The following is a 26,823-nucleotide window of genomic DNA, read 5'->3' on the forward strand; positions in this document are numbered from 1 at the left end:
ATGAGCTGTTCTACAATGCTTCTCCTGCCCCCCAGACAATCACATTTTTGCCTAGTGTGCTGAACTGATTTTTTTTCACTCCTGCTGACTCCTGCCTAGAGAAACCACCAGTAGTTTCAAAATTGCACTAATATTTCCAAATATCTTGTTAATATTTTCCTTTTTGAGAGAACAACTCTGCTTTCTCCTTTTTTCTACCATGTGGTGTAGCACATGTGTGCATCAAAGATGAAGCTGAAACGTGTCTCTCTCTTTTTTTCTTAGCTCCTCTATTTCTACACTTGTAAATATAGTAAGTGGGTCTCTTTCCCTGAGTGCCTGCTCAGTGCTCACTCTGTGCCTGGGCCCCAAGATAGGAGGGTGATTTAGCAGATGTGAGCCCCACCATCATGGAGTTTCTGGCACACCCTGCCAGCCTGCAGGACTCTCGGCTCTGCTGAGCTCCCTGGTTACCAGGACTACAGCACTTCCACATGGATGAGGAGTTTTGACAAATGTGTGGTACCCATTCCTGCAAACAAAGCCATTTATTTTAGGCTGAAGCATTTGCAGGAAAATTTAAATAATTTATCTAGAATGTGTCAAATTGAATGCTTTCATTAAATCTTCTTGGATTTCTTCTTTGGAACATTTATAAACTGAAAGCTTTATTATCTTAAGTTTCTCAACTTACTCTCTGCCTTTGACTGCAAACAAGATGTATGGACTAAACATTCTAAGCCTGAGAGAAATGTCTTAGGTCATCACTGAAGTAAGTAAGGGCCCCAAGTGTCCTTTACTCAATACTGAATGCTTGGGACAAAGAAGAGATTTTTTTTTTTTTTTTTTTTTTTTTTTTTTTTTTTTTTTTTTAGCCACAGCCACTGCTAAATGGTGCCCATTATATTATGAGCCAAAGACCTGGAGACATCCCCAAACCCATTCTTTTCCAAAATAACGTATTTCATGAAAATACGTGTTCCTGAAAATCCCAATTAAAAAAATAGAATCCTCTTGGAAGGAAGGCCAATTGATCCAGGAGGACCAGCCCCAAACTTGTGCTTGCATTGGCTTTTAGTAGGATTCCTCTGTTTGGGGACTGGCCAGCACAGGTGACCTAGGGATGAGACAATGCCCTTGATAGTCAGAACTTCAGAGGGGGAAGGAAGGAAAGGGAGAAGTGCTGGGCAGCCTTCTCCTGGAAAGTTCTGGAAAGTCAAGGCCTAAGGGAACTCTCTCTAAACATGGAGGGGACATGTTATCTACTTTATTCTGCAGAGGGTCAGCTCCTGTTTACCTCTAAGCAATTTATGACACATTTCAAAGTACAAATACAACTTTTTCCCTTAAGAGTCTTGATGAATGTTTCTGCATGTGACCAGGGTTTAATGTGACAAGGATATTTTGAAGGTGTCTCATCCTCATTGGGGCCCTCAGGACTGGCTGCACTTCATGTCCCCTTCTCCCAGTGCACTGACCTACCATCCCAGAAGGGCCCCTGCCAGAGCATATTGTGCTGGGCGGTCACGGGTGGCAGAAACTGCTGGCCTCTCTTTCGATAACCCACAGGACACATTTGCACCTCCAGCACTTTCCGCACAAAGCGGTGCGTATAGCAACCCCCATGTGTGGTTCAGAAGCCGTTGGCTACGCTGCTTTATAATTCATCTTTCTCTTCGGCTTCTGGAGAGTCCAGTGAGAGATCCAGACCCTCCTGCTGTCTGTTCGGTGAGCAAACTATTACAGTTTTGGAAATTCTTCATTTTCACTCTTTTTTGAAGTAAAATAGTCATTAACAGAAATAAATCTTGGCTTCACCAGGATATATGTTAGTGAAAATTCAAGGAAGATTTTAGTTATCACTTGAATTAGTTATAAGCATAATAAATTTACCCTGTTGAAAAATTAAAGTTGGAAAAATAACATATTAATGGAGGACAAATTACTTACACCAGTGTTCCCGGGTTGAATGGCAACAGACAATTTGGTCAAAACATATCTTTACCCTTTTTGTGTGTCTGATTAATCTGCTGAATCTCTGATTATAGCGAGCTGAATGTTTCCCCCAAAATAATTGGTTTTGAGAATTGATAATAGGCCTCTATTTGTCTATAGCACTTGCTATGACTTATTCACGTGCAGTAGAGCCCTTCAAATGGATTACACAATTCATTTTATGTAGTTGAAATAAGTACAATATAAGTGGGCTCAGAAGAATCCAATTGGAAGTAAGTCAATTAAGCACATTGACTTATTCCTGTTTTTGACCATAAGCATGGGAGTTGTTTGAATGTATTTTTCATTATTTGAAACCTTTCTTTCCCAGCATGTAGTTATTATGGTGGGAGAATTGAATGACATTGAAAATCCTGGAAATGAGGAGAAGCAAACTAAAACAGCAAGCACCAAGCACATGAAGGGAGAGACGAGTTCTTTAGGTAAGTCTCTGGTTAGGCATCATTGTAGGCTCTCCTTGAGAAAAGGGAGCACATTACCTCTGGAGGGGCAATACTGCTGCATTCACAGTGCTCTGGAATTGCACAATTCCTCTGAGCACAGTGGCTTTAATTAAGTAAAATGGGAGGTTAAGAAAAAATAAGCAAAGATAATCAAACAACACTTGTCTTTTTTATGTAGCAATGTTCTAGAAAAAAAATCTCAACTGATTTTACCAATTTAAATGGCACAAGGCAATTACCTTTGTTTTCTCATCTCTCTTTTCCAGAGTTTGGGTGCATCCTAATTTTTCTTGATTATACTCACAAAAAATGTTGACTATTATATGTACACAGTTAATATTATAATTACCACGACTATCATCTCCTGTTCATTTTCTCACCCTGTTCCTTATAAATCATGGAGTGGGATGCATAGGGCTATTTGTGGGAGGAGGGATCAAGCTAGAACCACAAGTTAAGAGTCCTGCCTCACTGAGTGGGCCCCTGACTCTACATTAGATGTTCATGGTCCTTTGCCTCACCATCTAATTGAGAAGAGCATTAGTATAACAGAAGCTCCATCCCAAATAAGTCTCCAAATGGGAATTTTTGCAACATTCTTGAAAGATGTGTGCATGAGGCTCACAGGTTATTTGTTGCAGTTGTAACACTAAAGCTTTATTCTAGTCTTTCCCGGAATTTCAACTGTGCTCAGAAGCCATCATGAGCTGGAAAATGAAGCTTGGTTGTCACAGGTCAATCTTCTTTTTTGATTAAAAGAAGAATAATAAGTGAAAATACCCCAACTCCCACTTGTCCTGTTTAAATGGCAAATTTCTCTAACCACAAAAACACATTTGGGCAATAATAGAGAAGATAAATATGGAGCAGCTCTTAGATGCTCTTAGAATTAGTAGTATTGGGGGGAAAGATAATGACACTGTAGTTATGAAAGAAAATCTCCTTATTTTTAGGAGTTGTGTGCTGACAAGAGTGAAGTTACATGATGTCTACAATTTATTTTCCAAGTACGCTGAAATTATAAATACAGAGATAAAGCAAATATGGTAAATATTAAAAATATTAAATTTAGATACTGGGTGTATAGGCAGTCACTGAACTAATAATTAAAGAAATATTCCATGGAACCTCATGAATAGAAGAACAGTCCTGTGGCCAATCCTAGCTATGGGGGAGGCTGAAAATAGAACCACCTTCAAAGATTGACATCCACTGTGATTCATCCCCTGGGATATGGGTGCATTGTCACCCTGCACAAAATCATTATGCTGTCAAGGGGGAAAAGGGAGAAATGTCAGTGACTGGTCATTTGCCAAACAGTTGCTCTTTCCTCTAGAAAGGAAATTGTTCTGTTTCATTAGGTACAGAGGTGATGTTAAACGAAACTTAAAACTCAAACTCATTCTGCTCTGTATCATGTTGAAGTTTAACTGAAGATAAATGGTGTCCAAAAGGACACTTTAGGTTTCTCTTTTTGTGTACACACAATCTCTTTAGCTTAAGGAAAGGTGAACTTTGTACCATTCATGAAAACTATCTTTTGCTTCACTCTCAATTTTAGTAACACATTTCAATATACAGTTTACTTGCAAAGATTGTTCTGTACAGCAGAATGGAATAGATGCTCCTGCCTGTCGTATTATTAGCCATGGTGTGTTGAGTGTCCTCTAAATGCAAGTTCTAATATGTGGGTTTCGTGTCCCCTCATTTATGCAAGAAGGAAATGCTTAGCTGTTACAAAAAGACTTAAATTAAACCTGAGTCATCAGACTTAATAAAGAAAGAGAAAACTGGAAGCCTTCAACAACATTTTAATTTCTACTTCCTTTGCAGCCTGTGTGAGACCACTACAATAAAATACTCTTGACATCCAGGTTTTTAAAGTGGAAACCCATCTATTGATCATAATGAATAATAGGTACAATGAAACTTTTCTAGAGTCTTCCTGTTCCTTTTACTGTCCATTGGTTCAAAAGTAGGCTTTCTTTTACAAAAGGTGAGATACCCTCAAGGTACATGGATTGGAATAAATCCTCCAACTAGTAATAGCCACCTAAACATCACTGGGGGTCATAGTTGTGTATCCTGGGAAGACACAGCAGGAGATGGACTACACTCAGAGGTCTTGGTGCATAAGTCCTTCATCCCTATTAGTGCACCTGTCTGATGATTTGGCATATGGGGTTGATGATTGAGGTCTAACTTATTATACTATGATTGACAGCTGAGAGCAGCTGTGAGGTGCTATGCTTTTCTCTGGAGGCTTAGTACGGAGAAGCATAAGCTGACAGCACTCTACGGCTGTGATGTTCTTCTTGGCCATTTATTGTCTCAGGAAAATCTAATTGAAAAGAAACTCAGCAGAGCTAAGTGTGGTTGCGATGAGCCAATATGAAGAGACTAGAAATTAGAGGTCAAGGTGAAGGTGGTGAGTATGCCATTGGGGAACTAGAACAGAGTGTACGAATGGATGGACAGGCCAGTGAAAAGGGCAGGGACATCAGGCAAGAAGATGAGATTTGGAGCAAGTCAGCAAAATAGCAGAGAGCAGATCCAGACCACGGCCAGAGGACAATTTTAGGTTCTTTTATGCACCTCTATTTGTTCACTTAACTAATATTTTTCAAGTGTCTACCATGAGCTGGGAATTTTCCTCAGTGCTAGGAAGATGGTAGTGAACAAGACAAAAATTTTCTCCCTCAATGGAGCTTAACTTTTAGCAGGAAGAGCAAATTTAAACAGGAAAAAATAAATAAATTATAACTAAATTATATAGTATGTCAGGGACAAAAAATAAGGGGAAAATCAGCAAAAGAAGTGAGTGTACAGTTGCTGCACTTATAAATCATAGCCATGAGCCTGGTGTGGCTATTTAAATTAGTTAAAATTCAAAATTCACTTCCTAAGTCCCACCAGCCACATTTCCTGTTCTAGGTAGATAGTGGTATCCTGTTGACAGTGAGGTTATGTTCCCATTATTGAAGAAAGTTCCATTAGTTATCACAAGTTGGTCTAGACAGTACACAAATTTTATTTTATTTTTTTAATATTTATTTTTTAGTTCTCGGCGGACACAACATCTTTGTTGGTATGTGGTGCTGAGGATCGAACCCGGGTCGCTCGCATGCCAGGCGAGCGCGCTACTTTTACCGCTTGAGCCACATCCCCAGCCCCCACAAATTTTATTTCTATATATTTACTTTTTAAATGTTTAGATGTGGTCTTACTACATTTCTCAGGCTGGTCTCAAACTCCTGGACTCCAGCCATCCTCCTGTTTCAGCCTCCAAATAGCTGGGACTACAGGCATGCACCACTGTGCCCAGCTCCAGTATGCTATTTTTACATTGAGTAGAAAGAGAAGGTGCCAATGAAGAGAGAACTTTTGATGGTTGATGGGGTGAGTCCATGTGCATGCCTGGAGGAGGAGTATTCCAGACAGAGGGAACAGCCAGTGTAAAGATTCAGAGATGAGAATGAGGCTCATGCGGCTGGAACATAATTCATGGGGATAGAGTAGTAAAAGATGAGGTAAGAGAAATAAATGGAGGGGAAAGAATCCTGTAGGAGCCACTGTAAGGACTTTGGATTTTGTTGAGTAGACGTGGCCACTGTTTGAGGTTTTAAGCAGAGGAGTTAATAACCTGATTGAGGTTTTCTATAGGACCACTCTTACTGCTATGATCAAAATAGACTGAAAGTGGGGCACGGTAGAAGTTGGAGATTAGTTAAGGGACTATTGAAATAATCCAGGTGTAAGATGGTGAAATGGAGGTGGGGAAAGTAATTGGATTCAGGAATTGTGTATATATTTTAAGATTCAGGCAACATGATGAGTGTAAAAGAGAGAATACAAAGTTTTCGGGTCTGAACAGCAGGAAAGATGAGGAGGAGGCCCCCTGTAGCTGGAAATCCATGGGAGAGACAGTGGCTTTGAGGATCTCCCTCTTTCCTGTTTCTTCTAGGTAAAGAGGCGTTTCCCTGTGGACTTGCTTCCTGCCCTTTATTTCTTCTTATCTTTCTCCACCTTTTTTACCTTTTTTACCCAACCTCCAGATTTTATTGTTAGATGTTTTACTTTTTCTTTTATTCAATCTTCATATCATAGGTCTCCTGACCTAGAGAGCAATGTCCATCTCAGTTCTCGTCAGTAGCTCATCTCCCTCGTGACCCTCTGACTTTGCCCAGGGGTCACTTCTACTGAAAGCCTTCATCCTGCATTTTCAGTTTGGGACAGCTGACACTTGTGTGATTTTTCCATCACCCTCTGGGCTTCTTCCTTTAATGCTTCCTTTAAGCCTTTAGTAATGGCTTGCTTGCTTCTCTATCTGTAGACTTGAGAAAAGGGACCTAGCTGAATATTTCCCCAGTGGTCACTTGGTGACAATGAGTGACGAGGGCTTCAAGTCAAAGAAAAACAAACCGAAAACTGAGAATTCCCTAGCTTGTTGGGCAAAACATATGCTTTTCTGTTTCTGGCATTTCTACTTAGCATTTAACTACTTTCTGAAAGCATATTCATGCTAAACAGCATTTTACTTTCTCTGCATTAGTGGTAAAATTTGGTTTAAATAAATCTTTAGATGTATTTTACTATTTACTAACATCTATGATTTGTGTATGTGTGTTTTAGGAGCAATTTTGATCTACCTCATGGGCCCAAGATTTTTGATTTATGTAAGCTGTGCCTTATCGATATGGGTAAGATGAATCAAAATGAAATTAATATTTTTGAATGGTTAAGAGAACTGAAATGTTAAGGACATTAGAATGTCTCAAAATATTGAATGCAAAGCATGTGCATATTTTTGTTTAAAGATATTTTGAATTATCAAATATAGGACAAATAGAGGAAAAAGATAATGTTTATAAAAGATGATAATGAATAATTACAAAATTAATATAATTTAAGCCATCTCAATGGAGACCTATGATGCCGCCAGCACCTAGGACGTCCCTCATGGGTCTTTTCCAGTCACACCCACTTCCTTACCAATGGGAAGTGGCTATGAGCCTCACATTATGGCATTTATTTCCTTGTTTTTCTTTAGTTTTACCACTAATGTAGTCATCCCTAAATGATATTTAGCTTACTCTTTGAACTTTACATAAAATAAATCCTACCATATATATTCTATCCTGTCTTACTTTTTTTGCTCAAGATTATGTTTTTAATATCCCTGTTTTTGTAAAAGTCCTGGCTTGGTACTTTCCACTGCTATATTATATTCATTACACAATATACCACAACTTACATTATTAGTCCTTCCAAAGACTCAGCTTTGGGCTTTACAAGCCTTTTTTGTGTGTCTTTATTTTTCCAGTTCATTAATTTCTGATCTTAACTTTTATTATTGCCTTTTTCCTACTTTCTTTGGGTTTCATTTGCTGTTCCTTTTTAATTTCCTCCTCCTCCTCCTCCTCCTCCTCCTCCTCCTCCTCCTCCTCCTCCTCCTCCTCCTCCTCCTCCTCCTCCTCCTCCCTTCTTCCCTCTCTTTCTCCTCTTCCTCCTCCTCCTCCTCCTTCTTCTGGGGATTGAATTCTGGGGCATTAAACCACTGAACCACATCACCAGCCCTATTTAGTATTTTATTTAGAGACAAGTTCTCATTGAGTTGTTTAGTACCTTGCTTTTGCTGAGGCTGGCTTTGTAACTACAATCTTCCTGCCTCAGCCTTCTGAGACACTGGAATTACAGGCGTGTGCTACAGCACCCAGCCCTTTTTAAATTTCATAATAAAGATACTTAGCTCATTAGATTTACCCTTTCATTTCTAATATATGAATTTAAGATTAAAAATTTCTCTAGCAGTGCATAAGCTGCATGTGGCAAGTTTTGATATACTTAATTAAATATATTTTATAATGTCCTTTGTGATTGCTGGCTTATGACCTATGGATTATTTAAAGATATATTCTTTAACTTACAAATAAATAAGGAGTTTTTTATTTTTATTTTGTTGGTTTGGGGGCTTAATTGTCTTGAGTTCAGAGAACATCCTCTTTCAATACACTGAAATTAGGATTTTTCTCTATAAATCATTATATGGCTCATTTCTACAAATATTTCATGTGCTTAAAACAATACGAATTCTGAAGTTTGATGGGTACAGTGTTTTGCTGTGACCTTTAGGTTGAATGAACACACACAAACACACATGCATTTAACATATTTATATATGTATATTTTAGCTTTTTCATCAATTATGAAGAGAAAGGTGGTGACCTAAAAATCTCCCACAGGGATTATCTACTTCTCACTTTAATTCTACACTTTTTTGTGTCATATATTTGAGCCCTTGTTATTAACTGCATATAAAATCAGAATTTTTATATCTTTCTGGAAAATTGAACTTTTATCATTATAAAGTGATCCTCTTTATTCCGAGTAATGCTTTCTGCTTTGGAGTATTTTCCTTGATATTAACTTAGTAATGTGCATTGATTTTGACTGGAATTTGCATGATATCATTATCCATCTTCTTATGTGTGCTCTTTTTTATTCTTTTGCTTTAATATTTTTGTTTAAACAGTATATAATTATATTTTAAAATCCAATTTGTCAATCTTTATGCTTTAACTAAAATAGTTCATTTGTAATTAATGATATGTTTAAGCCAAGTCTACCATGTTACTTTGTGTTTTCTATTGGTTTGGCCTATTATATTTCTTTTTCTCCTTTTTCACCTTCTTGTCATCCTTCCTCTTATTTTGTCTTTCTCTGTTTTATCGTTAGTTGTTTCTTCAGACATATCTAAAATTAACTGATTTTTTTATGTTTAATCTACTATGGAACCAAGCAATTGAATTTTTAATTTTAGTTTCTGTTGTTGTATTTTGCAGTCCTAGAATTTTTATTTAGCCTTTTTCCAAACTTGCCATGTCACTCTTTTTTTGTTTAGTTGTCGATGAACCTTTAGTATTTATTTATTTATATGCAGTGCTGAGAATTGAACCCCATGCCTCACGCGTGCCACTGAACTACAACCCCAGCCCAAACTTGAATTTTTTTAGATTTAGTAAGCATAATTGTTTTACAGTCTATGTCTAATAAATTAAATACACGAACTCTTAGTAGGTCTGTAGTGCTGACTGCTCTTTATTATAGATTTTGCTCTATTGCCATATGCTGGTTGCCCTTGACCATGGGCTGGGCATTATACTTGAAGATTTACTGCTAAGATGATGGCATCTGACTTTAGGGAGGATTTAACTGCCTTCCCTAGGGTACCTAGTGGGCATTGGCCATTTGTCTCTGACTTAAGCCAGCAATTGCTGATGGAAATGATAGTGCTGGTTAGCATAGGGATTTAACCCAAGTTCAAGGCTTGAGGTTTTCTGGATTATGCAGATGAGGTACAGCTGAACAATGAGCCCAGGCAAGTGGGATTTACTTCCAGTTTGCCCTCTTCACCCTAAGGGTATAGCTGACTATGTGGGCTCTTAGCTTAAAGTGGTACCCATCTTTGGTAGACTTCTGTCACCTAGCTTTCTGAGTCCAGCAGAGCTGCAGTTCTATGTCGCAGTTGTTGCTTCTGATCAGCAGATGTGCTCTTAGAGTTCTCATCTTCTCCCAAGTGTATGCTTGATTTTTCTCTAGATTATTGGCTCTTTTTTTTTTTTTTAATGTTTTTAGTTGTCAATGGATTTTTTTTAACTTTATTTGTTTATTTATTGTGGTACTGAGGATCGAACCCAGGGCCCCACACATGCCAGGCAAGCGCTTTACCACTGAGCCACAACCCCAGTCCTAGATTATTGGTTCTTTAATGCTTTTGAAATTTGTGAAAATATTCTGTCTGGCTTTTTAAAGTTGTAAGTATATTGAATAAAGTTATAGTTCTGCATAAAAGTGTAATTTGATTATTCTGTTTTCAAAGTTTGCACATAGCATATCCTTTGGGAGAAATGTGCCTTTCTGGATTTTAACTATTCTGTCTTTCAGTCAATGACTACAATATGCTTTGCCCTACTGCCTTGCAGGGAGATCGAATGTGGCACTTTGCCATGTCTGTGTTCCTGATAGAATTATATGGACATAATCTTCTTCTAACAGCAGTGTTTGGCTTAGTGGTGGCTGGATCTGTACTAATATTTGGGGTCTTAATTGGTGACTGGATTGACAGGAAGCCAAGAAATAAAGGTAATGCTTTTATTTATTTCACATATGATTATGTTGTTCATCATGAATTTACTTGATTTTTTTGGTTTATTTAGTGAATCAAAATTATAGATCTGAGCTGACTAAGAGTGGAACATAACTTGAAAACTCTAAAAGAAAGCCTTATATAACTTTGTGTCATATTCTTTGGTGCTACATTTAAAATACTTTAATGTGGTTTTTATTTATTTACTTTTTTGTGGGGCTAGCAATTAAACCCAGAGCCTATACCCACTCAGCAAATGCTCTCCCATTAATCCATATTCCCAGCTTTTTAATGGTTTTTAGAATCTTAATAATTGCACCCTTTTAATATTAAATTATTGAAAAACATGCTTGTTTTCTTTCTTTCTTTCTTTCTTTTTAATTTTTAATTTTTTTATTAGTTGCTCAAAACATTACAATGACTCTTTCTTTTTTCTTGTGGTGTTGGGGATTGAACTCAGGGCCTTGTTCATACAAGGCAAGGACTCTACCAACTGAACTATATCCCCGGATATAGCTTTTTAATGTTCTGGTATTACCTATGCATAATAAAACTTGTGCTATTTTTGGTAAAGGCAATTTCTATGTGTAAAAGATATCTTTTATTTGAGGTAATCCATCTAAGCGAGGAATCAACATGGATACTTATTTCTTCAAACATAGATGTTCTTTCTAACTTTTAACTTTTTGCCTATAATACCTTCTTAGGCCTCTTTGCCCAATAAAAATGTTGGGTCTCCCAAGTTATCCTGTTCTTTTGATGACTAGTCAACATGATTATTTTCATTATCTCTAAGAGAGTTGGAAATGAGTTTGCAGAAACTACACTAATGTGTTTAAGCCCGATTTACTTAAAATCTGTAGTGTTGCTCTTTAGACCCATTGGATAGCTACAACCATAAGTGAAATCTGAGAAAGTCAAATGAAGCAATAGAAAAAACCAAGCTTCTTAATTTATCTGGAATCTGGCTTTTCATATCACCTTTCTCTCAAAGTATGTTTCATTCACTTGCAAAGCTTGGCTTTTTGTCTTTTGGTCACAAAGGCTTTGCTTGTCCTGAGCACGGAGCCTGCTCTTTGCTTCCTACCCAAGCCTGCAATTGCTGATGGAAATTACAAGCCTGGTTGGCCCAGGGATTTGGTCAGATGTAATTGCTCTGCATTACATGGTGACATAGCTGTGACTTGCCTCCTAATGCCAAAAGTAAATCTTGGGCCCCCGGGCATTTCCCTTCACAGTTGCTCACGCCTCGCTCTTCATTCAGAATGCCTCTGTCACCGCCTGCTGTGTGCTCCTCATGCTCCTGTTCTCCTACCGAAGGGAGATGGAACAAATCTGGCACGGCTGGTTCACTGTGAGTGTCTCTCCACTCCCTCCTAAGCCATGAGAGCGAATGTCACAGTCATAGACAAGGATGTCCATTAGGGAGTCTTCTCTGCACGTCCCTGCTCACTGGTTTGCGATCTGGACCATCTTTTCACCAGTGCTCTCCTTGCCCCTAATTTGTGAATCAAGCCCAAATCTCACAGACAGGAAGCAATATAACAGCAGAGTCTGTCTGCAAGGTACAAATTAGCATCTGATCTGTAATGGGATGAGAAAATGCTTAGCGTTAGCACACGTTTGGCTTCAAACTTGCATTGAGCCTCTTTCTCCTGCAAGTCTCTTTGCTCATTTAGATGATCCTCAAGCTGTCAGATAAATAACTTGTGTGTATGCCTGTGGGTTGGAAAAGTATTCTTGAGCTCTGAAGTCCCCTTCCTCCCACAGGTGGCCTGCTACACAGTGCTGATCACCCTGGCGGCTGTGGCGAACCTGGCTCGCACAGCACTGACCATCACCATTCAGAGGGACTGGATCGTGAGCCTCACAGGTGGCAACGGAAGCCAGCTGGCTGGTGAGCAATCCCATCCTAGGCCTTACCAGTCTTCCGATCTTCTGAAAAATGGAATTGGAGAGCCATTTGGGGTTCTGAGAGAGGCAGAATGATAGCCTGTTAAGTGAATGGTATTTGGAGCCCACAGAGGTGGGTTCAAATTCAGCTAAAACCAGGTATGCCTCTTCCCAGCTGCCTCCCCTGGAGCAAGTTACTGCCCTTCTCTAGTTTTGACTTTCCTCATCTTTAGGATGTGGGACACACACAGACACACACACACACACACACACACGCACACACACACACTCACACACACACGGAGGATTCTGGGGGACACAGGGTTTGAAAAGCACTTAACCCTGTATCCACATGTAGGAAGCCCCTAAGAAATGGTTGATATCATTATTGTTGAAAGAAATAGACTGTGCCTTCAGGAAAGAAGTCTTCTATTTGCAAGTTCATCACCAAGTTCCTTGACAATTTTAGACCTGGAAAATAAATGAATGAAAAGATTTCTTAATTCCATCTAGTGATAAGCAGACAACAAGACAAACAGTATCTGCCAGTGTGACTGTTGGACAGCATTGACATTCCAGTGAAGTAATTCAATAGGATAATTGGATGTCTTCTTTATTTTTTCCTCCATTTACAAAAATTGGGTCCTTCACATTGCGATATATTCTAATTGCCGACTTCAAGCTGAAGACCTCAGCCTACCCTGTATTTGTGCAGTTGAAACTCCCTGCTAGGAAATGTGTATGAGTGCTGACGGCCAAGATAAAGAAAGCTATTAAGGAGGAGTCGATTCAAATGTATGCCTCACGCAGAGTAGAAGCCCCTTATAATCATGTTTTCTTTTAAACTTCACTTCTTTGGATGTACTGTGGCTTAAATAACAACACCCAAAATAAAACAGCCAGGCGAGTGGAACTGGGTGACATCGTGTTGAGGTGTCCTCCAAAATCTCCCCGTTCTCTGTTAATTAATTTTAAGAAAATCTAAGAAAAGCATGGATTCTGGTTCAAGTTCATTACAGTTATTACAATGAACTCTTCAGTGATAGCAGAAGAGGGAAGAGAATAAGCTTTGCAGTCGGACTGCCTGGGTTTGAGTCTCAGCTCCATCATTTTCCTCCTCTGTGTCCTTGAGCAAATATATTCACCTCTGTGTGTCTCAGTTTCCTAATTTGCAAAAGAGAAATACTGTTACCTCCTAGAGTTGTGATGAGGGTGAAATGAGATGAATACAGGTAGAAGGCGTGGAACTATTTTTGTGGCACATAGTAAATATTCAACTCATTCCTCCTTCTGTCCTCCTTCGATTACCACTCACTCTTCCCTGTCACCATGTTAGCTGTGACAGTGGCTATTAATATTATTGTTGTTAAGATAGTGGGGTATGATGGGAAAGTATGCTGAGATGGGGGGTAGAATAACTAGCTCCAAGTAACCTAGTCTCTCTAGTCCTGATTTTATTAATTGTTAACTGCTCAAGTTCCAATAGAACTGATCTTAACATTTTTTTTTTCAGGTTGAGAATCATATTACTATAGTTCAGCCAAAGGGATCTTTTCCTTCTGTTAATATCATCCACCCAGGGCATGGCTGGCAACTCCAGCAAGTGCCTGTGGTCAATTGACTGGAAAGAAGGAGTCATCCACTGACCTGCCATATTTCCTTCCTCTCACAGGGATGAATGCAGCAGTCCGGCGGCTGGACCAGATCATCAATATATTTGCTCCCTTGTCTGTGGGCCAGGTGATGACATGGGCATCTCATGTGATCGGTTGTGGTTTCATTCTTGGATGGAACTTGGTTTCACTTCTTGTAGAGTTTCTATTTCTGTCTAGGGTTTATCATCTAGTTCCCCAATTGGCTGTAAAACCCCAGCAACAAACAGGGAAGCCCTTCCTAGAAAAGCGACAGGAGGCTGTGAATGTTCAAGGTAATGCAAACTCAGAGAGAGCTCTTGTTCTTTTTCCCCCTCTCTTAGTGTTTCATTTCTTCTTTTCAGAACTTAATGTCTGATCCTAATCTTGACATTTTCTTGGCAAATGTGATAAATGAGCAGTCTCCAGCTGTGCCATTGGTTGTATAGTTCACTTGGCTGATCTTATTGGTTGGGACAGGCAGGACTGCTTTTATACAGTTATACAAGTTGTGTACTGCATAACACCAGGGCTCCATTCAGAGAGACTCCATTGTAAGTAGCACCCCCATGGGACTGTACAGTGTAAAAACTGTACAACCTATCCCAAGGTCCCAGAGGGCAAATTACTCCTTCTCATCTCACTCATGCACATCTTCCCCAGGGATGTTAAATTGAAAAAGGCAAATGTGTCAAAAACTATGGGTTAATCTTTGGTAAAGATAAGATGATAAACTGTCAATCCTGCTCCCAAAGTTTTTTTTTATTATTATTATTAGAAATTCCCCAACAGTATGATGAGAATGAAAGGAAGGAAAACCTACCAGTAGATATGACCTCATTCTCCCAAAGTGAGAGCCATCCCTGCCTGTTGACAAGGTTGTCCATCTGCCTGGTACAAAGCAATTTAGTAATGGCTTCTGACCGCAGTTCTTCTTTGTTAATTATCATTAATTAATTATCATTAATTCTTTCTTCTCTCAAGTTGTTTTGTACCTAAATCTCACCAATCCCATTACATGAGTAAAACATATATTTGAGAGATAGATGGATATACATACTTAAATAATGAATGGATGCGTATGTGAGTAGCTAGACAGGTAGATACAGATCCATAGAACTACATCCTTTTCATCTCCCGTGTATTACCTGTGTGACTTCGCAAGTTTAATTTATTCATATTCTTTGCCTTGTTGTCTATAAAGCAAGGACAATAATAAACCTTATTTGATAGGATGTTGTACAATTAAATAGATGCAAAGCATCATTAAACTCACTGGCATATAGGAGAACTTCAGTCAATTTAGCTATGTTTTCATTGTTCTTGTTATTTTGTCATCTTTAAAAATAAAACTGCCTTGGCAATAAATTCCATTCTGTGAGGAAGAGCCTCACTTTCCCTTGGGTCTTGATCTGGAATAGACTTGGCTCACCTGCCCCTTCTCCCCTCAGAGCCCTACTGGGCTCCTCCAGCCCTTTGCAGGACTGGTCAGTCTCTCACCAATAGTTTAATCTGCTTATATCATTGTCTGATACATCCTGGAAGACCGAAAGGTATTTTATATATTTTTTTCCCATCATAAGTACTTGTTTCTTCAGAAAAGTAACTAAAGGAGGTACCTATCACTTTTTCTGGAGCTCATTACCAAGTTTCAAGCAAGTGAAATTTGCTCTCCCCTATACCCGCCGTCCCCATCAATGTCTGCCTTCCTAATTGGATAGTGTGTCTTGTGGGATTCTTTCAAGTGGCTCTTGAGACGGATTTGGGGTAGAGAGTCATCTCTTTGGAATGTGACCTCCGGAAGCATGCTGAGGGGTGGGAAGTAAGACAGGAAGGGGAAAGGAGGCTCCCGGACATTACTACTGAGAGATTTGGGCTCAGTCCAACTGAGGACCTGAGAGGTACAAGGGATGTTCCTTCAAATTGTCCCAGCAAGGGCAAGGAAGCTGGGGTATCCCTCACAGGCACTCACAGCCTGTCCCTCCTGTTCCAGTGGTTGGAGAGAGGTCTTCAGGCAGAGACACAGGTGATTGGGGACAGGAAGCCACCAGTGTGCACAGGAAGTATCCAATAAAAAGCAGAGGTTGGGATGGGCTGAGGGGACACGGGTATTGTCTTGAAGCTTATCTGGATTTTATTTTAGGTGAAATGGACTCTTGGGAAACCACTGATGGATTTATCAACAAGCCTGGAACTTCAAAAGAACCAAAAGATTGCAAGTCTCACCTTGAAGAAGAACGGGTCACAACTAAAAGATTTCTTCTTTGCCTTCAAAACACTCAGAGGCTGCTGCACACGTGCAGGGAGGGCTGGGAAACCTACTGCCGGCAGACCATCTTCCTGCCTGGCCTGGGCCTGGCCTTCCTCTACATGACCGTGCTGGGGTTTGACTGCATCACCACAGGCTATGCCTACACCCAAGGCATTGGAGGGTCCCTGCTCAGCATCCTCACGGCCCTTTCGGCTTTATCTGGCCTGATGGGTACAATTCTCTTCACCTGGCTCCGGGGGCATTATGGCTTGGTCACCACGGGAGTCATATCCAGCTGGCTCCATGTAGGTTGTCTAACGCTCTGCGTGTTTTCTGTCTTCGCTCCTGGAAGTCCCTTTGACACGGCTGTTTCCTCACTTCCATTGAGCAAGAACTCTTCTTCAAGTCCTGAGTTACTAAAAGATGACCAAGTGCACATTTACCCTTTTGAAAGAAACCTGAACCAACCCATCCTCCCGGACCGTTCTTCCATTCATTGGACCAACAGCACTGTTCTGTTCAACGGGCAGCAGGACCCTGAGCAGCCAGAGTCTTACGTCTCCATTATCTTGCTCTTCTCTGGCGTGATCCTGGCCAGAATTGGTGAGTAGTGGGTCATGCATGGTGTGGGTTTCTGCAGGCTGGGATGTTGCCAGATAATCTTAGAAGTGTGCAATTGTCCCATGTCTATGCTGCTGTAAGTCTTCATCATCCATTCATTAAGAATGAGTTCTAGTGATAAGAACTGGACCAGAATGCGGGGGCAGAGAGGGGGAAAAAAACACAAGAATGATTTAATCAGACAGTGCTTTAGTCATGGTGCTTACAGCCTGGGTGAGGGAACAGTAAGCAGCCAATGATAGGCAATGAGATAGAGGTAGGGAAGGACAGACAGATTGAGAGCAATAGGAGGAACACCAAAACTGGTCTTGAGAGCTGAGGAAGCCATCCTACAGGGAGGCACAACTGAAGATCTCAGATGAGCAGGCAAGACATGTCCAGAGAGGGATGCCTGCTCCAGGCTGGGGCACGGTGGTGCTGAGACAAGACTGAAAGTTGAAAACTTGGAGATGGAGATTTAGAAAAGCGAAAATATTATAATTATTTCCTGGGTGTCAAACATGTAAATGCCATAGATGGTGTCCGTATGATTGTAGTGTTTGGATCTGGATCCTTTCTTTGCGGAGGGGATGAGGAAAGAGGAAGGATGGCAATTTCTTGGGACAAAGGCATTCCTTAGCTGTCTGGGGAGGGCAGTATAATCCTTTCCCAAAGATGGGGTGCCTGAGTTTGAGTGCCTACAGGTTTGTCTGCCACAAGTACTCCATCTCTGAGCTCTGTCACTACCATATCTCTACCATATGTGATTTCTACCATATGCCATTCTTATCTAGTAGTGAAAACATGGCTAAAGTGTTTATTAAAACATTTAACAAAAATTGTCATTTGATGCCTGACAACCCCCAAAATGAGCTTCTGGGGATCAGTTGTGATGGCAGCAGAAACTTCTTAACAGCACACTGGCTCTTGTGATCAGTCAGACCTGCAGATTCTCATCTGGGAAGAATCTGGGACCTTGTTCTTCATCTCGAAATTCCCATGATTGGTTTTCTACCTGGAAAGCACCACTTCTTGCTCAAGCCCATTTTGCTCCAAATTCAAATGTACACCTTTGAGGCTCTGCCCTGCCTGCACAGCTCAGAGATGGGGAAAAGTGTGGTGGCAAGTGATGGATGGTGTGGATCAAAAACCAAGCCTGTCTTCTCCATTCATCCAACCACCCTTCCCACGCTACATTCACCACTGCAGCCACTGTGCCAAAGCAAGGTCTCTGCCCTCTTGGGCCTCAGAGCATCGTCTGCTCACCTCTGAGGGGTGGGATCATGTGATTGGGAGGATGTACCAGGAATACCTAGAATCTCTTGAGTTTTTGCTTTTGTTTTGTACTGGGGATTGAACCCAGGGGTGTCTGACTACTGAGCAACATGCTCAGCCCTTTTTATTTTTTCTTTTGAGACAGGATCTCACTAAGTTGTTTAGGGCCTTGCTAAATTGTTGAAGCTGAGCTTGAACTTGGCAATCCTCCTGTCTCAGCCTCCCGAATTTCTAGGATACTTGCGTGTACTACCATGTCCAGCACTTGTTGCTTTATAAAAATGTGGAGAGGAAATGAGAATTCTGAAGGCCCAATTCAAGAGACTATAAGATCATAGGCTAGCCTCGGAATCTCATTTCTGATGTAATGTATTTACAGGAGAAAGACATGTTCCTAGTTCCAAAAAACTAATTTAGAAGCCCATTCTTTCATGTAGAGATTGCCTGACCTCTAAAATATTTTAAGCAAAGTACCTGAAGGGTGAATTGTCTTTCATTAGTGTGTTTGATTTGTACATCTACCCTTTCATTGCACAAACAACTGAGAGTAGATTGGCCCTTAAGCTTTGTGTCATTCATATTATATTATGATTGTTTACTTCAAAAGGATCCTGTCTACCAGGATCACTGGGCTTTCCTGATACAAAGGAAATGATCACATTTGGAAAACATGAAACTGCTTCAGAGGAGCCTGCCATCTGGACACACGTCCTGTGTGAGAGAACCTTGGCCTTTTTCCTATGCCAATAGCAAGTCTATTTGCTGTACCCCAAATGAGGATTGCAGAGACACAGAACCCTCTTGGCACTCATGAGCAATACAGCTCAGGACCTGGAGCCAGGCTGCCTGATGATGTTGGCAAGACACCTAAGTTCCCAATGTCACTGTTTCCTGATCTCAAGTTGGAATAATAATAATAATGATGATGATATTTCCCCATGAGAAAGGTTCTGAGCAAGTGCTGAAGAATCCCTGTAGGCAATGAGGTTAGCACAAAGCTTTCACAACTGTGGGAGCTACCTGCTGGAGATGAACATTAATTGTCATCTTGGGCCATCATCATCATCGTATTTTAGCTATAATTTTGGTGCCTTTCTGAATGTTGCTGTATGAGGCTGAGGTGTGGGTGGGCAGCGAGACACAGGCAATTGCAGTGCTAGGTGATGTGGATGCTTCTCAACTCCTGCACATGCAATGCCAGTAAGGACCCTTTACATTCATTCCTATTGGGGTCACACTTAACCTTGGGGTTGATGGTGTGGTATCAAAACTTCAGACATTAAGAGCACCAGTGCCCCAAAGGATATATTGTGCCTTTGTTAATGCAGTTGGGCCTGGGGCTATGATGACTGGTCCTCTCACTGGGAGCAGTGGCCGGTGGCCTGACACAATAAGTATCCAACATGTATCACCAAGCTTAGGGCTCATCTTAGGTGTGTGTTCAGTAGATACTTGTTTCTACTCTGATGGAAACTAACTTGCAGAACTATGCCTACAATAAGATTTGGCACATTGCTTAAAAGTCACTTTGCTTTTTAAAATCTAAGAACTGTAACTCTTTATGCCCTCAATTTAGAAATAATTCTCAGTGCATAATTAGCCCTCGCTTCCTTGAGCACTTCTCATAGTACCACTGCAGCATTTTACAGATACTCTCTAACTTTGTAAGTGCTGCTGGCAAAGGGCCAGCAGGTGTGGAGATATTACAGGTAAGCTCTGGGTCAGAGTCCCCTGCGGGATGGGGTTCTTGGCAGGAAAGCCTGGAGAGAAATTGAGGCATTTGGGGTGGTAAGAATACTCCAAGAGGATGGGGGACTGGTCAGGGCCTGTGGGTGGTGGCCACAGCAGGGTGGCTAAGGCAGCCCAGGAAGACAGAGGTCCAGAAAGTGCTCTGCAAAGGCAGGCACCGGAGGACATAGTACATTACCTCCAAATAATTATTGAGTTCAGAGCTAAGTCCAGATATTGGGTCAGTGGCACCAGGAGGCTTCTGCAGAGCCAATGCTGAATCCTGGGAGTACCCAGAAGGCTAGTTGGCTGGAAAACCAACTGAACAGGCAGAATTTGGGTTCAGGGCCCACTGGGACAGGCACTAGAACCCCGAGGGGAGATATTGCCACTGAAGGACAGCACTGTCCTCAGCACTGCTGGCTTCTGCCCTTGCTGATGGTTACACAGCAGATCCTGGAGCTGCTTCTGAAACAAATTCAAATGTGTCCTCTTTAGGTGTTTGAGAGTGGTGGGCAGGGTGAAGAGTGGAGTCCAATTCTTTCTCCGATAAGCCAGGTGTGAAGAGGGAAAATCTGGAATTGGAAGTAGATTTGAAGCTCAAGATTTTGCTCTCTGCCTTAAACATGTTTTTGCAATATGGAGGGGACACAAATAAATACATCCAAAATGAAGTTATAGTGCATCTGATGACAATGGTAGTGATGGTGATTCAAAAAGATAATTATAACACCATAACTTATGACAGTAACTGCCATGCACAGGTGGTCAGGCACAGTATTACACATTTTATTGTACAAGTTCATGGAATTCTCCATTGAGCCATTAGTGCCTTAAATATTCCCATTTCACAGATAAGGAAACTGAACACCATTTCACAGATAAAGAAACTGAGCAGCAGGAAGTTGCATTTATCCAAGGCAACAATGCTCATCAATTCCAGAGCCAGAATCTCACAGGGGTCCTCTGACATCTGTACATGTTTATTCTCTCCCTACATTGCTGTCTTGCAGGGCTCTGGTCCTTTGACCTCACTGTGACCCAGCTTCTCCAGGAGAACATTCCGGAAGCAGAGCGAGGGGCCGTCAACGGTGTGCAGTGCTCCCTGAACTATCTTATGGACCTCATCCACTTCATCCTCGTCATGCTGGCCCCGCGGCCACAGCAGTTTGGCATGCTAGTCTTCATTTCCATGCTGTTTGTAACCACAGGCCATGTGCTATATTTTTTTTATGCAAGAAAGTGTAAGATTGAAAATTCCCAGGTGAATGAGACAATGAAGAAGGGCACTTGGACACCATTAAGCTGAGAGGTAGGCAGTACTTCCCAGAGCAACTCTGGCCCCATCTCCACTGAGTGTGTCCACTGACTTCCCTCATGGCTACCATGTCTGCCTGTGCCACTCCTACGCTCCAGAGCAACAGTGTCATCACCTCTTGCCAACAGCACCATCTGCTTACGTGTGTCTTGGCCCTGGTGGTACCATCAGCGCAGGAAAGGGGGATGACTCCAAGTCAGAGGACCCCCCCCCCCGACAACTTGAAGAGGCTTGTTTTAATTTTGCCAGTATAGTAACTCAGTGTTTTATTGTTCTTTGGGATCTAAAATGAGTCAGAATCTTCTGGTCAGTGTTAAAATTAGAGAGGTGGAGAGTGGTCAGTAATGTCTGGTTTAATTCTTCAGTGTGAGTTTACTTTTTTTGTTCTTCTGCTAGTTGGTGACTGTTCTTTGGTTGAGCTGAATACTCCTAGTGAGGACTGAAGCTTTTATTGGAGAAACAGATCATGAGAATAACCTGGGTGTGGCTTATGGACTCTGCAGCCAGACCACAGATACAGTGGTCCTTTAGCGAGTGTGGACAAGCTTCGCCTCATGAACACTCTAAGAACATGCTTGTTTGTGATGAGCAAATGGGGAGTTGCTGGTCACTTATGAACAATTAACACTAAAACTAGTTTTATATGTTGACTTAAGACTAATAATCAATTATTATTTTATAAGTGCTGTGATGTGTAAGTTTCACCTGGAAGTGAAAAATCAGTGGTGCTGCAATAAAGTCCCCTTAAGACCCATGGTCTAGAGAAGCTTTCTATGTCACATTTTGGAAACAGCCAATAGCATACTCAGGAACACCTTAGCAGGTAGGTCTTGAAGAAATGACATTCTTTTCTTTTCTTTCTTTCTTAGTTATAGATGGACACGATACCTTTGTTTTATTTATTTATTTTTTATGTGGTGCTGAGGATGAGACTCAGTGCCTCACTTATGATAGGCAAGTTCTCTACCACTGAGCTTCAACCCCAGCCCCAGAAATGACATTTTCTAAGACAGTGATTCCCAGTTTTGTACTATGGACACTCTGGGTCAACATTCTTTGTTGCAGGGGCAGTCCTTTGCATTGTAGCATACTTTGTAGCATCTCTGGTCTCTACCCACTAGATGCTGGTGGCATAGCCCCATCAACCTAGTTGTGACAATCAAGAGTCTTCAGACACTAACAAATGTCCCCTAATTAAGAACCATTATTTAAGAGAAATGTGAAAACTACAGGAGGAATTCACTTATTATTAAAAATAAAATGACAGAGGCTGGGAGAGCAGTGGTAGAGCACTCGCCTAGCATGTGTGAGGGCCTGGATTTCATCCTCAGCACTTCACAGAAAGAAACAAAATGACAAAAAGTCATTATTAGTAGCAATAAAATGACACACTGGGATTTTACATGGATCTGCTTTTTTAGAGCAGACAGTCAAGTGAAAACAAGGGAAGGAGAGAATTCTGTGGAACATTTTGCCTAACATAGGGTAGTTTCAAAAAAGAGTACTTTATACAAATTCTAGTGATATTTGTGATGCCACCTCCTCCAATCTCTCCCCTTCCATTACTACTACTCTACTACTACTACTACACACACACACACACTCACACACACACACACACCAGCAGAAGAATTGGTCAGGAGGCCAGACCTTTCTTCATCTGGATTCTTTACTAGGAAGTCATATTTGACTAGCTGTAGCCTGCCAAACCCTCCAGCCCTTGATTACTCCAATGAACACACAAATGTTTGTGCAGGGCAGGTGGAGAACAGAAGGAGCATTTAATAAGTCTTTTTCCTTTAAAATCTCTAGCTCGAGACCAGACTCTATGTCGAGTCTTCTGAGTAGCATGAGCTCCCTACCTCTGCAACTTCTGTCCTTAGGAGGGAAAATGGCTGCTTCCTGGTAAATTCCACACTGTGAGTGCTAATTGTACTCTTCCTTTTCCTCAAGGTTCTGTATAGAATAGCAACATCTTCCTATTACATTGTAGATTTCTATTTGCATTTTCCATGATGATTTTGATTCATGTTTTACACCCATCCTGTCCAATAGAAATATAATGCAAATCATACTAATAACACTTCAAGTGTATTTAATTCAACCCAGTCAATTATTGTGGAACTTAAAATCATTATAAAATTGAAAATTTTATATATTCTTTTTTAAAAGTTTTTTTTTTTTTGAGTTATGGATGGACCTTTATTTAGATGTGGTGCTGAGAATCAAACCCAGTGCCTCACAAATGCTAGGCAAGTGCTCTACCACTGAGCCACAACCCCAGCCCAAATTTTTATATATTCTTTACATCTGAATTTTTCACACCTACAGCACATCAGTTTGGACTAGTCACATATGACTGGTGGCTGCTGTATTGGAGAGCAGTTGTAGACAATGATTCCCTAAGTCCCACATATTTCTTCACTAGGAGAGGCCTGTGACACATGGGTTATACTTACCTGAGAGTAACAGGTCAGGAAACTTGTCCAATGTTAATGGTATTAGGTTTCATTCCATCAGCTATAACAAATCAAAGTGACATGCATCAAACTGATTTGACAGTTTATCTCTTATCTCTGAAACTGACTGGTATGGAGGTTCATGTGGCAATAGTGGAGGGTTCAAGATAATTGGCCCCTTGCAGTATAGATAAACTCCACTAGAGGGCCTTCTAGCCACAGTTGCCTAATTCCAGGTTGTGATAAATTACAATTTTATAATAAAATATTGAAAGCAGAAATTTTAAGTTTATAAATACAAAGTAAATTTTGGAAAGGCAATCTTTATGAGTACAAAATAAATATAAGACTTTCGAACATACTTCTGGCTATTTATCCAAGCATACAACCTGAAAGTAGCTTCTCATTTTCCTCTGACTTTGGCTGGCCAATCAGCTGAGCAGGCCCAGACTTCAGAGTGGGCAGCTAACAACTCACCTTCCTGCTCTAGAGCCAAATGCATCAGTCTCCACTTTTTCTAGATCCTCCTTTTAGCCAGATGCCTTTTCTGTTCTACTTTCTTCAAAGTACTTGAGATCAGCAGGGAAAAAGAGCCTGTTCTCATTTGGGTTCAGGATTCCTCAAATGTGAAGGACCGCTCCCCTCCTCCATTTTGAAGTGATGAATTCAACGGCTAATTTGTCAGTTGTCTCTTTTCTCTGCCCTTAGGACACTCAAGAGCCAAACTGAAAACATAAAGGCCAATGGCTTACTTTTGTACTCCTGCTCTCTTCTTACTGGGCTTTTATTCTCTCTTATGGATTATTGTATTAATTAAGATGCTTTTAAATGACCCTGAATCATTTGGGGAAATGTGGTATTGGGGGGTATAATAAGATATAATAGTTTCTTCACTATTTGTACTAACAATTGACTCTTTCAGATATTGTATTGACCCAGCTACAAGGTGAAATTAACTCTTTTAACAGAAGTCAATGGAAGCACATGCCAACCAGCTCCATGTCACATTGTGCAATGGATATCACTGCACAAACTCCATAAAGGAGGGAGTCATTGCTACCACAGGACTTAATATATTTACCAAGAATATAATTATTTAAGGTCTGAAGACCCTCAAAAATACACGTATTTTAGTCTGGAATATTCACTTGCTTACCTTTAAGAAACAGAATCTACTTGGACTCAGGTGCTTAGGAACATGGGGTATGTCTTTTCTTGAAATCAAAGTAATGCATCTCAACCTACCTGAATGACACATCAATGGTGTTAACTGGCATACTGGGTGAGTTATGTCACTATCTGGAGAAGTTAGTGACTGGAGTTCTGAAAGATTTTATATTTTCAGTGAAATCATAACCTTAAGCATAAAAATTGTATTCCAATTCCAGTTTTATCATAATTAAAGATAATCTTCAAGCCCAAGTCTCTCATTTGGGATGAATAAATCCTGTGAAAACATTTCATTCAACTTCAGACTTGCTTCTTCTGTTAGGGCCCTGGAGCACAAAGGATAGTCTGGTGGTTTAATAGTCATGTTGGCATTTGTATATTGCTGCTTTAGCTATTTTAACATACAGGGCACACGCTGTGCCAAGGAGGGAAAGTTGATCCTACAGAACTGATGCATGACTGCAGCTCCTTAGCCCATCTCACTGATGGTGAGATGAAAGCAAAGGACAGGCAGCTGATAATCAAAGAGAAGGAAATGGGTAGGTAGCACTCCCCATCACCTGGTTGCTAACAACCTCCAGGGGAGGGGAAAGATCACATTTTCCAACCCAAGAACACAACCCCTAGATGGCTCTCTTCCTGCCCTTTTGGTCAAATAGGCAAGATAAGAGGAAGAGGGGACACAAGAAAGGAAATCTAAAATCTATAAAAAGGCCAACACACCCCACTCCCTCAGGAGTCTCTGTTCTATCCTTTAAATAAAACCTATTGCCTTGGCATTTCTCAAGTGTTCAATCTATAACACTGGGGGAACGAGCCCCACTCTAATATTCAAGACTGGTTTCAATTCTAACTCTTTAACCATGTTCAGGTATAGGGACATGGATTTGGTGGAGGTGGGGATACAGCAAAGAATGCATCAAACCTGGAACCCCAACGGGTTCTGGAAGACATAAGATGACACAACTGAGCTCTATATATACCCTTGGTCACCAGGGAAGGGCTCAACAGGCTCAGGGTTTAGAAGTTTGACCTATAGGGAAGAACAATGACTCAACTAATGTTTGAACCCATCTTTCTTTCTAGAACCCATTTTTCTTTTTAGGGGAAAAGAAGACTGATTTTTTTTTCAAAACTGCATTTTTTTTTTTTCCTTTTTGGTAGTACTGGGAATGAACCCTGGGGCACTCTACCCCTGAATTACACTCCCCAGCCCTTTATGTTTTGAAACAGTCTCACTAAATTACCCAGGCCAGCTTTGAACCTGTGATCCTCCTTCTTCAGCCCCAACTCCCCAACCCCCCACTCCTGGGTCTCTGGGATTACAGGTATGTGCTACACCTGGCTTCAGCCAGCCTTTCAGAGGAGCACACCAAGTAGTTCACAAACCTTCACATTCCAGAAAAATTCCTTCGAGTGAAAACCCGGTCAATACAGGAGGAATCAGGATTCAAGGAACCCAAAGTAGAATTAACAGCATTGGGACACATGGTAAGAATCTTCACACCCCATTTTCTGCTACCTTGTTGTGACTATATGGATTTTCAAATTGGTGAAAGTGCCATGGCATAGTTGAGATTCAAAGTGCAGCTGTTGAGCAGGTAGAGTAGTATATGCCGCTGCCTCAATCATCCATAAAAGTAAAGTTCATATCTTGGATGGGTGTGTCAATATCTTACTTTTCTCTGATATTTATCATGTGCATGAGTCACTTATACCCTAAAAATGATCTTCATGCATTTTTGTCGCTCTTAATGTCTCAATAAAATCATGTTAAATGGTGATCCCAAACCACTCTCCCATAGATTGCTTTGGAAATGTTATTAAGAAAACAGAAAGGATGTTTTAAAAGTCATGCTTATTTTAGTATGAATTTATATTCAGTAAAATTCATCCTGTTAAGTGTGATATTTG

The 26,823-nt window shown here is 40.7% G+C and overlaps 1 protein-coding gene and 1 long non-coding RNA gene across 3 annotated transcripts; one reads left to right on the forward strand and one right to left on the reverse strand.

Moving 5' to 3' along the window:
• The first annotated feature begins 1,135 nt into the window (after positions 1-1,135).
• Positions 1,136-25,138, forward strand: LOC308643133 (ferroportin-like). Of its 2 annotated transcripts, none has more exons than XM_081282909.1 (9): positions 1,136-1,707; positions 2,306-2,417; positions 7,071-7,138; positions 10,421-10,580; positions 11,823-11,938; positions 12,355-12,481; positions 14,150-14,404; positions 16,252-16,962; positions 20,976-25,138. In XM_081282909.1, exons 1-9 carry the CDS (start codon positions 1,432-1,434, stop codon positions 21,269-21,271), a joined length of 2,121 nt encoding a protein of 706 aa, XP_081139035.1. In that variant the 5' UTR covers positions 1,136-1,431; the 3' UTR covers positions 21,272-25,138. The 2 variants fall into 2 exon arrangements, with proteins under 2 accessions (XP_081139035.1, XP_081139036.1); XM_081282910.1 differs by lacking the exon at positions 1,136-1,707 and adding an exon at positions 3,392-3,484 and having other exon boundaries at positions 2,305-2,417.
• On the reverse strand, positions 14,252-16,447 carry LOC308643136. The gene is made up of 3 exons (XR_014020706.1): positions 16,335-16,447; positions 14,932-15,304; positions 14,252-14,370 (listed from the first exon to the last, which is right to left on the reverse strand). It is a non-coding gene; the product is annotated as an uncharacterized lncRNA (long non-coding RNA).
• Positions 25,139-26,823: the final 1,685 nt, after the last annotated feature.

The sequence above is a fragment of the Spermophilus citellus genome (genome assembly GCF_964194105.1).
Source record: "Spermophilus citellus genome assembly, chromosome: 3".
Classification (NCBI taxonomy): domain Eukaryota; kingdom Metazoa; phylum Chordata; class Mammalia; order Rodentia; family Sciuridae; genus Spermophilus; species Spermophilus citellus.

Bases quoted from the DNA above. Each gene is read 5' to 3' on its own strand.
- LOC308643133 (XM_081282909.1), top strand. From the start codon at position 1,432: ATGTCCCCTTCTCCCAGTGCACTGACCTACCATCCCAGAAGGGCCCCT. The intron at 10,581-11,822 runs GTAATGCTTTTA...TTCCCTTCACAG, and splicing joins CAGGAAGCCAAGAAATAAAG to TTGCTCACGCCTCGCTCTTC. The intron at 12,482-14,149 runs GTGAGCAATCCC...TTCCTCTCACAG, and splicing joins CAACGGAAGCCAGCTGGCTG to GGATGAATGCAGCAGTCCGG.